Below are 15192 nucleotides of genomic sequence, written 5' to 3' on the forward strand. Positions count from 1 at the left end.
AGCAGGTTTAGGGCTTTGAAAATGGGATCCGAATGAGCAAGTCTAGCCCTCGCACGACCAGGCCATTTCTCATAACACGAACGACCAGGGGGGGGGGGGTTGTTACGACCCCCCCCCTGGCGTTTCGAAACGGAAGGTCGTAGAGCTTAGCGGAAAAGACCAACGGATTGCTCTCAACGAGATCTCGCGATTGGTGGTATATTTTTTGGTCCTAGGTCAACATTTGACCTACTTTTGACCGGTCAAAGGTCAAATTTTCGGAAAAATAGACTTTTTTCAACTTTCGGCGGCGATTGCGGCAAAACGGTGGGAGATATCGACATGAAACCTTCACTATCGTGTTCCTTAATCAATTCTCTATCGTTTGGTATGTATTTCGTTTCCCTAGCTCTAAAAATGGCGCGTTGGGAGCGCCGGAAGTCGGCAAGGTCACAGTCGGCGGAAGAAATTCGAAAAATCAAAATTTAAATTTTTGAAATCTGATTGTATTTTTGGATTTGGGAGGTCCATTTGCTCCCTAAAGAAGCTAATATTGCTGCATATTCCCATTGAGGTGACAAGAATTAGCAAAATAGTGGTTCGGGCGCTTTTCAAAAATAGTACCGGACGCTGTTCCTCTTGTGACGTCATAGCTCCGTGACCTGACCTGACCCGGTCAAATTTCTTATACCATATGATAGCCAATACTTGCCCCAACATGCATGGGAAGTTTCATCACGATCCATCAACCGATGTCCGTACCACCGGCAGGAAACCTCGGGCGTTGGCACTCAGTTTGTGAAAATCCGGCCGGAGGCTGTACCTCTTATGACATCATAACTCCGTGACCTGACATGACCCGATCATTTTTTTTCGGTAAAAGATGCGCAAAGGTTGCCCCAGAGGGTATTGAAAATTTCAGCCCGCTACGACAAGCCGTTTAGCGTGCACTTCGAAAAAACCTCAGGGGGGGGTTGATACAACCCCCCCCCCTAGGCGTTCTAGGGCTAGGCTGATTATCAATGATTCTGATTATACGTTTTTGAAGGATTTCAATTTTGTTTAGGTATGTTGGAAAAGTGAAGCCCCATACGACAGTGCAGTAGTTTATGTAGGGCAATACTAAGGAGTTGTAGAGCAAAAGAAGTGATTTCCTGCCCAATAAGTATTTAATTCTGTTTATGATTCCTATGTTGCGGCTTATGGCCAAAGCAAGATAATCGATATGGACTGACCACTTAACCCGCGAGTTGCTGGGGGGGGGGGGGCGTTAAATGCCGCTACTTTTTTCGCCGGGCCATAGCATAAAAACGGCGCGCCGCAGACGCGCCAAATTTTGGGTACCTGTTGTAACGAAATTCGTTCCTACCCCGTCCTCCACCTCCCTCTGTACCTACTTACTGCCCAGCCCCCTCGCCCACTTACAATATCCTTATATGGTCCTCACTCTTCACCTGCGACGCCTGTCCTTGCCCGCTTCTGATTGGTGCTATGATATGACGTACATTTGTATGTCTGACGTGTATATGTGACGTATGTGTGTGTGTGTCGTGAACTCGGCCGGTGCCGCGCGGTGTGGCACTTCGGTCTTGGAGTCGCAGCCGTGCACTTGTCTTTACTGCTCGGCGGACCAGTCTGTCTTCGGACCTTGGCAAAGTCAATTTGTTTGTTATCTTGGTTTCTGTGGCCGTGAATTGAATACAGGCCCAACTTTGTATTTACATTCTGTTTATTATTGGAATCGCGTGGTTGAACGGCAAGAACAACTACGGTCCTACAAATCTAGACTATCACAAACAAGAATTTGCTTATTAACACTTGTATTCTGTTACAAATGGTGCCGTGACCCGGATCAAATAAAAAAAAAACTCAAGAATTGAAATTGGTTCCGCAAGAAATTGCTCTACAAGTCTACGAACAGTAAGCTGTCACTCTTTCCTATCTTTTCCCTGAACGTCTTCGCCCACATTTTCACTTTCGATTGTTCCACTGTTATTGTGCCTGTGTATATTTGTGTAATTTTTGCATTGTGTGACTGTTATCTCCGCATATGTTTTCGTGTGTCAACTGAACTGTTTATTTGGCAACGCTCCATAAACACCACTTGTTTGTATTCGCTGATTGATTTGTATTTACTAGAGTTTTCAAAATGTCCGAGGCAGTCATCACCAAAGCGCTCCAAAATATTTGTCAGGAACTCCGTATTCAGGGTCTAACTCAGCACATCCGAACATTCTCCGGGGAGGGCTCCGCCAAATTCGCCCAATGGTTAAACGACATGGATCAGATATCTATTACGTGCGATTCAGAGCGTATGTGTGTTTTGGCGACCATCACTTTAAACGGATCCGCTGGTGCGTACGCTTCACGCATGCTAAAAGAAAACCCCCAAATCACGTGGTCGGAACTCCGACGGAAACTAAAGGAAAGGTATAGCGAAATGACTGATCCGTACCTGGCTTCGGAAAAATGCAGACGTCTAAAACAGAACCGTGGTGAGTCGGTACAAAATTTTGCTGAAAAGCTGCGGACAATGGCGTCGGAGGCATTCGAAAATCTCTCTGCCCCTGAGGCGCAACGCTTCCTAGTAGAAGTGTTCCAAAAAGGCGTGAGCGACGACAGCTTGGCGCGAAACTTGATCAGGAAAAGATTCACTAACCTCGATGACGCCCTCGCTTTCGCTGAAAGTGAGCAACAGGCCGACAGGACTTTCCAAGTCTGCCGCCATCACTCCCCTCCTCAGTCCGACGTCGAACCCATGGACTGCAGCGGTATTCAGTCCGCTACAGACTCTGAACTTCGGACCACTATTCAGAATCTAACCTCCCAAGTGCAGCGAATGTCTCGCGACATCCAAAAACTGAAACCGCAAAAACGTGCTCAGACCGCCCCACCGCAGGTGCGTTTCAACGTACCTCCGACTACTCCCCCACCGACTTACTTCAACGTTCCCCCGACAGCTCCCCCGCAAGTCCGCTTTGATGTTCCACCCCCGCTGATGTCGCACTATGGCAACGTACAAACTCCCCCTCAAGCCCCTCAGACTCCCAGACCGAACTACCAGTGGACTGAAGATGGATCCCCCATCTGTATCGCTTGTGGCACACCTGGACATGTACGCCGTACGTGCCGACGCAACTCCACCCGTCCTCCTCCCCAAAGTACCCAGGGAAACGCGAACGCGCGTCTCGAAAAATAGCGACCAGAAACGCGCCAAAGAAAGACGGTCCGAAACGGAAAGTTTCTACAAAGAAACATGGACCGCAAGCAGCACAAATTAAAATTAAACCTGATACGCCGATGTGCTATGTATCTCTGAGCGACCAAAAAGCCTATTCGTTAGTAGATTCAGGAGCGGACATATCCCTTATTTCACGTGAAGCTTTTGATAAAATTCAGTGCAGGAAAATCAAGGGTTTTTCTACGAGGAACTGCGTTCCTATTCGTTCTATCTCTGGCCATAGACTCACAAACTTCGGAACGGCCGTACTACAAGTCAAAATTGCAGGATTTAATCAACCGTTCAAATTCCAAATCGTAGAAGGTCTGAAAAACGACTGTATCTTAGGCAACGACTTTCTCTCCGCATTCGGTGTTCAATTGGATTTTGGACAAAAGACGATGAACCTCAACGGTAACGTCATCCCTCTGCGACCTCAACGTCTGACTTGCCAAACGACTACATCTTTGGTTCGAGTGCCTCACAAAGTTACAATTCCTGCTCAGTCGTATATAGAGATTCCTGCGTTAGTCAACCGTGTTCAATTGCTAGATCAAGATTGCATAGTTCAACCTTTGAGCAATGCACCCGTTCTAGGAGAAGAACCTGGTTTGTGTTTGGTTGAAAGTGTAGGTCACGTAGACAAAAACAAGCGTATTACAGTCGTGATAGTGAACGCCACTGGTAGGGATTATGTTTTGCCTTCACGATCGGTCATTGGCATTGCGGAAGTTTTAGAAGACCCGGAAGGATGCATATTTACAGCTAGTGAGGAAGGTGACCAGTGTAGTGAACCGTCAGATGACGTCCCCGAAAGTCAAAAAGCGCGACTGTCACATGTGTCCGAAGGTCAACGTAAAAAGATACAAGACTTCTTGGCCCAAAATGAGGATTTGTTTGCAAAAAGTGATTTGGATTTAGGTTGTACTGATTTAGTGAAAGCAACAATTGAAACTGGTGATCATCCACCAATTAAACAGCGACCTTACCGGTTGCCTTTCAGTCAGAGAAAACTTGTAGAAGAGCATATACAGAAAATGTTGCAGGCCGGCATCATTTCCCCTAGTCGTAGTCCCTGGTCTAGTCCGATTGTGATTGTAGATAAGAAGGACGGACAAAAACGGTTTTGTGTTGATTTGCGTGCTTTGAACAAAATCGTTGTCAAAAATAGTTACCCTCTTCCGCGCATAGACGACATTTTGGCTTCGCTTGAAGGTGCGAAATATTTCACTTCTTTAGATCTCCGCAGTGGGTACTGGCAGATAGCCATGGATCCCGAGTCAAAGGCCAAAACGGCATTCACTTGTTTCATGGGTCAATACGAGTTTGAAAAGTTATGTTTTGGGTATGTCAATGCACCCAGTCTGTTTTCAGAGCTTATGAATAAAGTACTGTGGGGCATTCAACACAAATTTACTATTGCGTATTTGGATGATATTTTGATTTATTCAAAAACCTTTGAGGAACATTTAGAACATATAGATGCAGTCTTTTCACGTTTGAGAGACGCTGGCTTGAAATTAAAGATGTCAAAATGTGAGTTTTTGAAACAAGAAGTAAAATACCTAGGCCATATAGTTACTCCATCTGGTATCAAACCGGATCCCGAGAAAATAAGTGCAATACAAAATCTCCGTCCTCCGACAAATGTCAAAGGCGTCAGATCATTCCTTGGTATGTGTGGATTCTACAGGCGATTCGTTCCAAATTTTGCGAGGATAGCCAAACCATTGACAGAGCTAACAAAGAAAAATCGTCGTTTTTATTGGGATGATGCATGTCAGTCTTCGTTTGAAACTCTTCGTTCAGCTTTAACAGTTGCACCAATTTTGGCATATCCTAACGTAGATAAGCCGTACAAGTTATATACTGACGCGTCACAAAACGCCATAGGTGCTGCGCTAGTCCAAGAGACTGAATTGGGTGAAAGAGTCATCCAATATTTGTCGCATCAGCTCAACGAAACCCAGCAACGCTGGCCTACTATCGAGCGAGAAGCTTATGCGATTGTATATAGTGTACAAAAGTTCCGTCCCTATTTACTCGGTTGTAAAGTTACGATTATGACGGACCACCAGCCCCTCAAGCACCTGTTCACCAGTGAAATGAAGAATGCTAGGATTCAACGTTGGGCGATTATATTAGATGAGTATGGATGTGATATACAGTATATTAGTGGACGTCAGAATGTAGTTGCAGACGCATTGTCGCGACTGGACACCTCAGGAGAGGATTGTCACACGGATATCCCAGGAAATGGATTAATGACTAGTGAGTCATTACCGTGCCATGTCGACGAATGCGTAGACACATTCGGTGTAAATAATGAATCTTCGTGTAGTGTGAATGTGATTGATTCCGATAGAGCGCCTGACGTTCAAGTAGAGACTGAAGTGAAAAGAAGTGAGTTACCTGAGGCTCCTCCCAAGGAAAAATTCAAAGAGTTTTTACAAGGACACCCCGACCTTGGTTTACTTCAGAGAGAGGATCCCGAGATCCAACAATTGATCAAAGTATTACAGGACCCAAATCATTCGAACCATGCTGTAGTGTCTCGTTATTATATTTTGGAAGACGGTCTACTATATCGAGTTTCTGATCCGTCCAAATACCCCTCATTTCCAGGTTTGCAGTTAGTTATTCCCAAGCCCCTACAGAAACTGATCATCGAAGAAATTCATTCAGGCTATTTCGGCGGACACTTAGGTATAGATAAAACGTACGACAAGATCCGTTCCCGTTATTTTTGGTCCGGTTTATATCGAGACGTTGTTCAGTATTTGAAAACATGTGTCGCCTGTAATATGAGGAAACTCAGACGCGAACGACCCCCTCTGCAAGATATGCCAATCCCAAAATTTCCTTTCGAGCAGATCGCAGTAGACACGTCCGGTCCGTACCCTGAAAGTTTCCAAGGAAACCGGTACATTATTACTGTCATCGATTTATTTTCTGGATGGCCAGAGTCGTTCGCTACCTCATCAAAAAGTGCAGAAACGGTTGCCCAAATTTTATTAGAACATATCATCCCTCGCCATGCTTGTCCTAGGATTATGATTTCAGACAATGGTACAGAGTTTTGTAACGCCGTCATAGACCAAATTACAACTTTTAGCAACATTAAGCATATCCGAACTTCCGTTTACCACCCGCAATCGAACGGCAAATGCGAAAGATATAATAGAGTTCAGAACGACATGTTAGCAAAGTTAGTGAGTAAATCTCAACGTGACTGGGACACAAAGCTTCCTTCAATCTTGTCTGCTTATCGCACCGCGAAAAACGAGACTACCAAGTATTCTCCTTTCTTCCTTCTTTACGGTCGTGACCCTGTTCTACCACTCGATAGCATTTTATCTCCAAAATATCGTTACCAAGGTGAAGATTACGTACCTACCATGCTCGAAAACATGCATTCTGCCTACAGTCATGTGCGTCACAACTTAGTACAAAGTCATGAGAGAAACAAATTTTATTACGATCGTACCGCCAAGCCAACGAAAATCAAAGTCGGTGATATGGTTTACTTCAGAAACCCTACAGAGGCGACTCAAAATGCTTCCAAACTGTCGTGCCATTGGAAACCTTTTTACCGCGTTATCAAAGCCATCAACGACGTAACCTTTGTCATTAAGAACCAGCTGTCTGGCGATGTCAAAGTAGTGAACGTTCATAATTTGAGATTCGCTGATCCAGATACCCTTTGGGAAAACGTGACTGAAGAACCCCATCATATCAACAGCAAGTACGAAAGTAAACAGAAGTCGTTTATCCCGGTTCCACTTCGTGTGCAGCCTCCACGTCAATCAAAGTTCTCATTCGCTGATACAGAAATGCATAATACCGAAACAGTCACAGATCGGTCTATTCGTGATTCAACCCCCAGTTCGATATCAACCCCTGTTGAAACTTACGCTCCAGCGAAACCGTCGCCGAGTGAACAAAATTACCCACCTTTACCTGAAGATTCTGATTCCGATGCAGATCTTGACGTGCCGTTATCCGAAATGCGAAAACGATGGAGAGAAGAAAAATCGAAAGACAATAGTTCTGACGACGAGAATATTCCTTTGTCCCAATTAGCAAAGCGCCTGAGAACGGAAAAGTTATCTGATCCATTCGAAATTGAACCTACCCCTATGAAACGACCACTCACCCGTACAGAATCAGAGTCGAACGACATGGATGCAGAAGCGCGTAGCCCTCCTTCAAAATTACAATGTGCCGACCAGGACCACGAATCGGATTCAGACGAATTGGACGCCGATGGTGTACATATTGAAAAGGAGCAAATGTGTACTAACCCACGTGTGAAAGAAGCCCTATTAGTTAAGATGCTGAAAACGCATGAGAAGTTGATGACCGACATGTTCAAACAATTAGAAAAAATGTAAAAAGGTTCCCCGGCCCACTGAGTTATTACAGGTCGGATGACAGCCGAATGTCTACAGTATTTTGTGGAACCCAGCTAGTACGATGAAGGCTGAACGGCTGTATGGTGTTATAGTGTTTATATAGAATATGGATCCCGGTTTGTATGCCGAAGACAACGTAATCGCGGTACCACGTTGTATTGTGTTTAATGATATACCGACTCTGGCTAGTATGCCACAGCCATTTATGTGTTGTTCATTTTATGTTCGGTCAGTGAACCGTTCAATTGTTCGTGTACTAACCCCATGTTTGCGAAATGTTAATAGTTGTTTGTGTGTGTTCCAGAGATGTGGGCAAGACCGTTCTTCCTGACATTCCTGTTCTATCTGACATCTCCGACAACGGCCAACGTTCTCTTCCTGCCCCGAGGCCATCTCTACGCTTCATACGACCACTGGACTCTTCACATCCCCATCGAAACCAGGACATCATGGACGTTTGTATTGAAGCTGGAGCATCATGTGAAGCTCTTTAAAAGTAAAGTCAGTAGTATATTTCCAGAGCACCGCCAACAATTGCGAAGTGACCAGGCAATTCAGCTTTTTGCTAAGTTTAACCAGAGCGTAAAAGTTATTGACATTGTAATAGATACTTGGTCAAATGTACTTGTTGATCTTTCGGAAACTAATGTTTCACTCCCCGAAGCCGTAAACTTCATTCCCCCACTTCAGGACAAAAGTGTCCATTTGTCTAACTTGAAGAAACATATTCAACAGATTCGAGTACGCAATGCTCAGCATAATAAAACTGTCGTTATCCCCGCCATCTCGGTCACAACGTGTATTGTGGTTGCGTTAGTGCTATTAACTGTTCTATACGTCCGATGTCATGTGTTTAAACCCATTATGATCCGACCCCAGAAAGTATCCGCTCAAAATCCTGCCCCTGACAGTGTTATTGTTGAAGAAACGTCAAGTGTAGCTCCAAATATCAAGCCCCGGGAAAAACTCACGGACCCAAGTCCCTCGTGCTTACAAGGGTTAAAACCGTCTCCGACCCTCGCTTCTCAGAAATCCGCAGATGCCTGATGCAAATATTTTCCAGAGGAGTTCTTTCTCCGCAGCAGAGGTACCAGTAGCGGCGCTCCCACACTCGGTCGAGCCGCCGCCGGTGCTAGTCAGCGCCACTGAGATCGGGCCGCCCCGCATCGGACACCCCACGTCCGGGCGCCCCGATAAAACTACGCTGACGCGTGGTCTGGTCAGCCCGACACCCGACGGACGACCCACAACAAGACGCGAGACGTGAGAACGTCAATGTGTCAATATCTGACACATCATCTGGCGACAGCGTGTCGACATCTGACACACGATCTGGTGTCAATGGACAATGGACTGACAAACACGTGTCAGACAGCAGCGTCAAAGGTGACCTAAACCCTCTGAACTCTCTGAACTCCCTGAACTGATGTGCCCGCAGCGGAATCTTACCAGTGATTGCGAAGCGAGAACCGAATCGATGAGCACGAGTGGGACAGTAGACTATGTTTCGTAAACGGACAATGAAGAAGACTCTATAGACTTATAACTACGAGGACTGCAACGATCGGAAAAAACGGGAAATTGTGTGTTGAGGTGCTGTGTATATTGTTGTATTAGGTGTTGTTTGTGCTGTGTCGTGTGTTGTGTACGTTATATCATGCATCATATTAGGAGAATCCCAAGCCGAAAATTTTGGTCAAAATTTCAGCTTTAAGGACCTCGCGTTGTGTTGTAACGAAATTCGTTCCTACCCCGTCCTCCACCTCCCTCTGTACCTACTTACTGCCCAGCCACCTCGCCCACTTACAATATCCTTATATGGTCCTCACTCCTCACCTGCGACGCCTGTCCTTGCCCGCTTCTGATTGGTGCTATGATATGACGTACATTTGTATGTCTGACGTGTATATGTGACGTATGTGTGTGTGTGTCGTGAACTCGGCCGGTGCCGCGCGGTGTGGCACTTCGGTCTTGGAGTCGCAGCCGTGCACTTGTCTTTACTGCTCGGCGGACCAGTCTGTCTTCGGACCTTGGCAAAGTCAATTTGTTTGTTATCTTGGTTTCTGTGGCCGTGAATTGAATACAGGCCCAACTTTGTATTTACATTCTGTTTATTATTGGAATCGCGTGGTTGAACGGCAAGAACAACTACGGTCCTACAAATCTAGACTATCACAAACAAGAATTTGCTTATTAACACTTGTATTCTGTTACACCTGTAGGGAATTAATTGAAGTTTATTGTGACAAAGTTTCAAAAAAAAATCGGTCGGACAATTTTTGAGATATCGAGGTTTTAGTGGCGTCATGATTTCTGAGTTTTCAACCAAAAACGGCATATGTTCAAAAAATCATATAAAATCACAGAATAGACATACAGACATGCCGTAAACGCCATTAGACTGCCAATACCATGAACAATCAAATGGTTATCTTCGATTGTTGATTATCGTTCCGCATTTTCCAAAATCTTGAACTGAATCTTGGCAATTTCTCGTGACTACTTCACGACCATGATACATGCATTTCTTAAGTTGAACTTTTTTAGCCAAACACGTACACATATGGTAAAATGAATGTCACCATCGTGTTCTACGCCCCAAATTACCCATAAAACATGTGTCACAGGCTGCGAATATAAATTTTGATTTTCGGGGATATGTGCCTGCCCGGTTGACCTGACCTTGACACTGACCTATGCTTGACTGACCCCTACATGGAGCTGACACTCTTGTAGGCCTTATATGATGGATTGTGCACCGTTTTGACAGAGTTTATGACGAGAGGTGCCAATTGCGAAGTCCTGAAGTCCATGCTACTGAAAGCCCGATTTCAGGTGTTTGACCTGACCTTGACCCCACCTGTGACCTCAAAATTCAACTTTAAAGTACTCATCTGAAGCGTCTCGTCGCGTTCTTTCGTTTGCCGCCTCGTGCGTTTCGCTGCGCCTATTGGTTCTCGAGTTATCGGGTGGGGGCGTTTAACGCCCCCCCCCCAGCAAACGGTGGGTGGCGAAATACCCCAGCAACTGCCGGGTTATATTTTGGATCAATGTATACTCCCAAATACTTAACCTGCGCCCTGCTGGGGGGGGGGGGGGTGTTTGAACACCCCCCTTGTGGTTTTTCGCGAATATCTCAATAACGGCGGCGCGGAGCGCCGCCGTTTTTGGTACACCTTATCATGCATCAATTTTACACATGTTGTAAAAATTCCAGACCAAGGTCATTCAAGGTCAGGTCACCAGGTCACTTGAAGTGACCTCACCTCATAAAAAGTTTCAATGTCTGTCATAGCTACACCGAGTGACCGATCGCTTTGAAACTTTCAGCGATTGCTAAGAGCAATAGTATGTACAAAATGTATATCTCAGAATTTTGATATCGATGACCTAAGGTCAGGTCAATTTTGCGACCTCCTCATTATAAGTCAATGGGAGAAAATTGAAATGCGCCTCTTTTGGACGAAAGACATTATAAACACTCCCAAACACTGAATTGCAAGTGGTTTAGACACACTGAACATAAAAATGGTGTCCGTGACCTCTGTTTATGCCCTGAGGTCATCTTAGGTCACGCATGGTATCTAACAGTTTTTCGCAAATAACTTTTGATAGAGGCATGCTAGAGCGATCAAAACGCCTTAGATGTGTTCAGCTCGACGATACGGATCGACTGATATGCAACATGACCCTTTCCGGTCGGGTCATGACCTTGACCTGAGGTCAAATTTTCAAGTTGACCTTTCAAGGTCAAGTTATAGTTCATTCGATGCGTCTTGACGAGAGGAACACGATGCCGGTAAAAGTAAGCTCGTACAATGCTTGGGTCAAAAGTTATTGCAGAAAAACTGTTTTCGAAAAAAATCGGCTATTTTTGCAGTTTTTGCCCCCTGCAGGCAAAACCGTTGACGTTAGGTCAAATCTGAGAGAAATACTCAGAAAGGGCGTTAATAGGGCTATCGAATGCGCTTTTCCGCGGCGCTGTAGATCTATTGGTTCCCGAGTTATGCGTTGGCTTCTTGGAAATTGTCGACATTCGACCTGGAAATCGGCGAAATTTTGCCTTCAATGACCTCTGGTGACCTGACCTTTGACCTGACCAAAAAATTGACCGAAGTGATTTCCTCATTATTTTTGGCGCTCTTTCGAACGCCGCCTTCCGCGTATCGCTACGTGGCCCAGGGGCCGAGTTAGAAGGGGGGGGGGTGTTCAAACACCCCCCCCCAGCAGGGCGTGGAAGTCCAGGACCCCCAGCCGGGCGCGGGTTAACTGCGTCTGCCTTTTTGATAGTCATTATTAACCCTCGCCCTGGCAGGGGGGGGGTCGATGCGACCCCCCCTAAGGTTTTTCGAAGATAGCGTAAAAACGGCGGCGCGCAGCGCCGCCAAATTTGGCACAGCCTATGGGGCAACCTTTTTACATATGACCTGAAAATTTCAGGTCCGGGTGACCTTGGGTCAGGTCACCAGGTCAGAAAAACCGGTACAAGGTCATGGTCAAATTTCAATTTTCTTTATGCACCTGTCCAACTCACAGTTTTCGACTGAATTCCTTCAAACTTTCAGAATGTGCTAAGTTCACCGAGGTGTATAACATATAGTCCGGTTTTTTTGAGGTCACTGACCTGAGGTCAGTTAGAGGTCATTACGTCGTAATGCTAAGCCTATGGGAAAATACTAAATTCGGAAATTACTGGAGATATCCGCTTCGTTTTATCACTTTTGTGCTTTGAAACCACGGTACTTAACAGCAGGACACTTGGTGCTTCTTTGTTTGGTGTACTTATCCATGGGTCAGGTCAAATGAGGTCAACTGAGGTCAAATGACGTTTTTGCCAATAACTTGGCACATAATGACGCTAGAGCTTAAAAAATGGTATCATTGTGTTCCTCGTGATCAGCCGAATCAAATGATATGCGTTATGATGCAATTTGGTTAATTTGAACTTAATTTATTAATTTAAGTTTACTTAAAATTTAAGAAAAAACTTTAAGTACACTTAAGCAAGCTAAAAAGTATATCATTCGACGCGCCTTGACGTGCTGAGCTCACTGGTGCTTTTCTTTTTGCTCTATCTTAATTAGATCAAAAGTTATAGGCGAAAAACTTTTGACCTGTTTTTAGCGAAATTTTTACATTTATACCCCCCCAAAAACCCCCCTAAATACTGACCTAGAGCAACCAAATTTGCACAGGGGCGAGAACTCCGGGGGGGCCCACCTACCTACCAAATTTGGTGTTTCTAGGTGCCATAGGAGCCAATCGCGAGGGGGGGGGGTCGCATCGACCCCCCCCCCTGCCAGGCCGTGTTATGAAAAATGCCCTGCCAGGGCGAGGGTTAAATTTTATGTCTTATTCAAATTCTTGGTTGGCATTACTGTATACTTGATATACTGTCTTTTGAGTGTTGAGGGTAAGCTTATTCATTTGTAGGCAGGAACAGACAAATTTAGATTCATATCTAATGATATTCTCCAGACTTTTTAAGTTTGTGGCTTCGAAAAAGATTGCGGTGTCATCGGCATAAAGGAGAAATTTTATATATGTCTTATTAGCGATGTTTGGTAAGTCATTTATATAGTGAAGAAATAATAGTGGGCCTAATATAGAGCCTTGAGGAACCCCAATACTTATTTCTTTTAGTTCTGATTTTATGTCACGGTACTCCACACATTGTAATCTATTTGTCAGGTATGATTTAATGAGATGTAATGGTGAACCAGTAAACCCATAGATATGTAGTTTTTTTTTAGCAAGATGGAATGATCGACAGTATCGAAGGCTTTCTTTAAATCCAGATAAATACCACAGCTGATTTTGCCTGCTTCCAGTGAGGTAGTGATGTAATCTTGGAGAAAAAGTAAGGGCATGTAGGTAGATTTTTTTCTTTTGAAACCCGAATTGAGATGGATTAAGAATAAGAGCATCAAGTAGATATCTTGTCGTTCTTTCGTGAATAATCTTTTCAAGTATCTTAGATAGGTATGGTAGAATGCTTATAGGCCTATAGTTACTAAATGATGTTTTATCCCCACGTGTCGGGTCGCGGCCGGCCGGCCGCGGACCATTTTCAGAAGTGGCGGGCAGACCGTGCGTCGAGTACTTGCTTTCTCGCGCGGCGGTACTGGGATTCACTAGCATTGTTTAAAATATTTTCATTTGCCATGAACTTGAAATTATACACTGTAATTAACGATCATTTGTCAATTATTACAAGTTCTTCAAAATTCTTCTTTGAAAGCAAATGATTTCATTTCACTCAAGAATTGTCTTGTCCACCACTACAACCGCCACCCAGCCGCCATCCATTGGAAGAGATAGGCTCTGCGGCACAAAGTGTCGTTTTAAACTGGACTGGGAACCAATGTGTGATGACATTTCGAGCTAAATTTATGCTCATTGTGTACCTAGAAACATTGGGAACATCGCTCTGACTGTACATTTTTAGATTTTTGCCTCTAAATGAAAATATTTACAATCAAGTACTTTGCGAGCGCAGTTTAGAAGCTCCCGTAATGTTTAAGTCCTATCTCCTACAAGTATGTAAATACTGCTCTAGGAAACCAACAGTTCGCATCGTACTAGCTTTAAATTATATCCATATTGCTCCCAGTACTTTGCTGAACACTGTGGTGAGTGTACATTTTTCGTTAGTTGCTTTACAAGCGTAAAATTCGTCTGGTTTTACACCACTTCATTCGCCTCCATGGCCCGGTAACGGCGCCGCGCGGCGCTGCCGGCCGGCGCCCGCTGTAGTTTCAAACACTGCCCGATAGATGGCAGGCGCAGAAGTGGTCCCAGCCGTCCCGGTACGAGCTTTATAAATTGGTTTTACCACTGCAATTTTCAGTGCGTCCGGGAATACTCCAGCACCTAAGCACAAATTTATGAAATGCACTAGTTCATGAATGATAGATGAAAAGGTACCTTTGAAAATGAATGAGTTTATTTTGTCTATCCCTGCTCCTGTGTTTTTGGTAGTCTTAACTATTTGTGTTAGTTCATCAGAATTTGTTTCCTCTAGGGTGTCAAACGACTGATTTGGTGGTGGGTGAATATATTGGAGTGGGTCCATGCTGCTAGAAGGAATGTCCTGTTGTAATTTTTCACCTATACTGATGAAAAACTGGTTGAGGACTTTGCAATGTCTTCTTTAGCATCAATTATTTCTCCATTTGGTTGAGTGAATTCAGGTGATATTTGCTGATTGCTTTTTTGCCCTTTAGTGAGGTTGTTCAGAAGTTGCCACATTTTTTTTTTTAGAATTTGTTTTGTTAATTTCTAATTGGTTTTGTAAATAATTTTCTTTTTGAAGTCCGAATAATGTCACTCATTTTATTTCTATAAGTGGCATATTTTGTTTGATTTTCAAGTGTTGGGTTTTTATGTTTTTCAATTAAGAGCATGTGCTTTCTGTTTATAGAGGCCAGAATGGCAGGGGTTATCCATGGCTTAATAGAGCTATGCCTACGATTATATACTACTTTTTTGCTATATTTCTCTATTCCTCTCTGATAGGCATTAAAGGGACTGTCCCACCTTCAAAAAATTGCTTTGATATACTGTTCTTGTGTTGCA

General features: G+C 44.3%; 1 protein-coding gene and 1 long non-coding RNA gene across 2 annotated transcripts; both read left to right on the plus strand.

Annotated features, from left to right (window-relative positions):
• Positions 1 to 1435: 1435 nt before the first annotated feature.
• Positions 1436 to 9717, plus strand: LOC122384906. The gene is made up of 2 exons (XR_006257117.1): positions 1436 to 1899; positions 7919 to 9717. It is a non-coding gene; the product is annotated as an uncharacterized LOC122384906 (long non-coding RNA).
• On the plus strand, positions 1906 to 3882 carry LOC122384905. Its single transcript, XM_043372715.1, has one exon. It carries the CDS (start codon positions 2129 to 2131, stop codon positions 3176 to 3178), a length of 1050 nt encoding a protein of 349 aa, XP_043228650.1. The 5' UTR covers positions 1906 to 2128; the 3' UTR covers positions 3179 to 3882.
• Positions 9718 to 15192: the final 5475 nt, after the last annotated feature.

Source organism: Amphibalanus amphitrite, unplaced genomic scaffold (genome assembly GCF_019059575.1).
Source record: "Amphibalanus amphitrite isolate SeventyFive unplaced genomic scaffold, NRLGWU_Aamphi_draft 000202F_arrow, whole genome shotgun sequence".
Classification (NCBI taxonomy): Eukaryota; Metazoa; Arthropoda; class Thecostraca; order Balanomorpha; family Balanidae; genus Amphibalanus; species Amphibalanus amphitrite.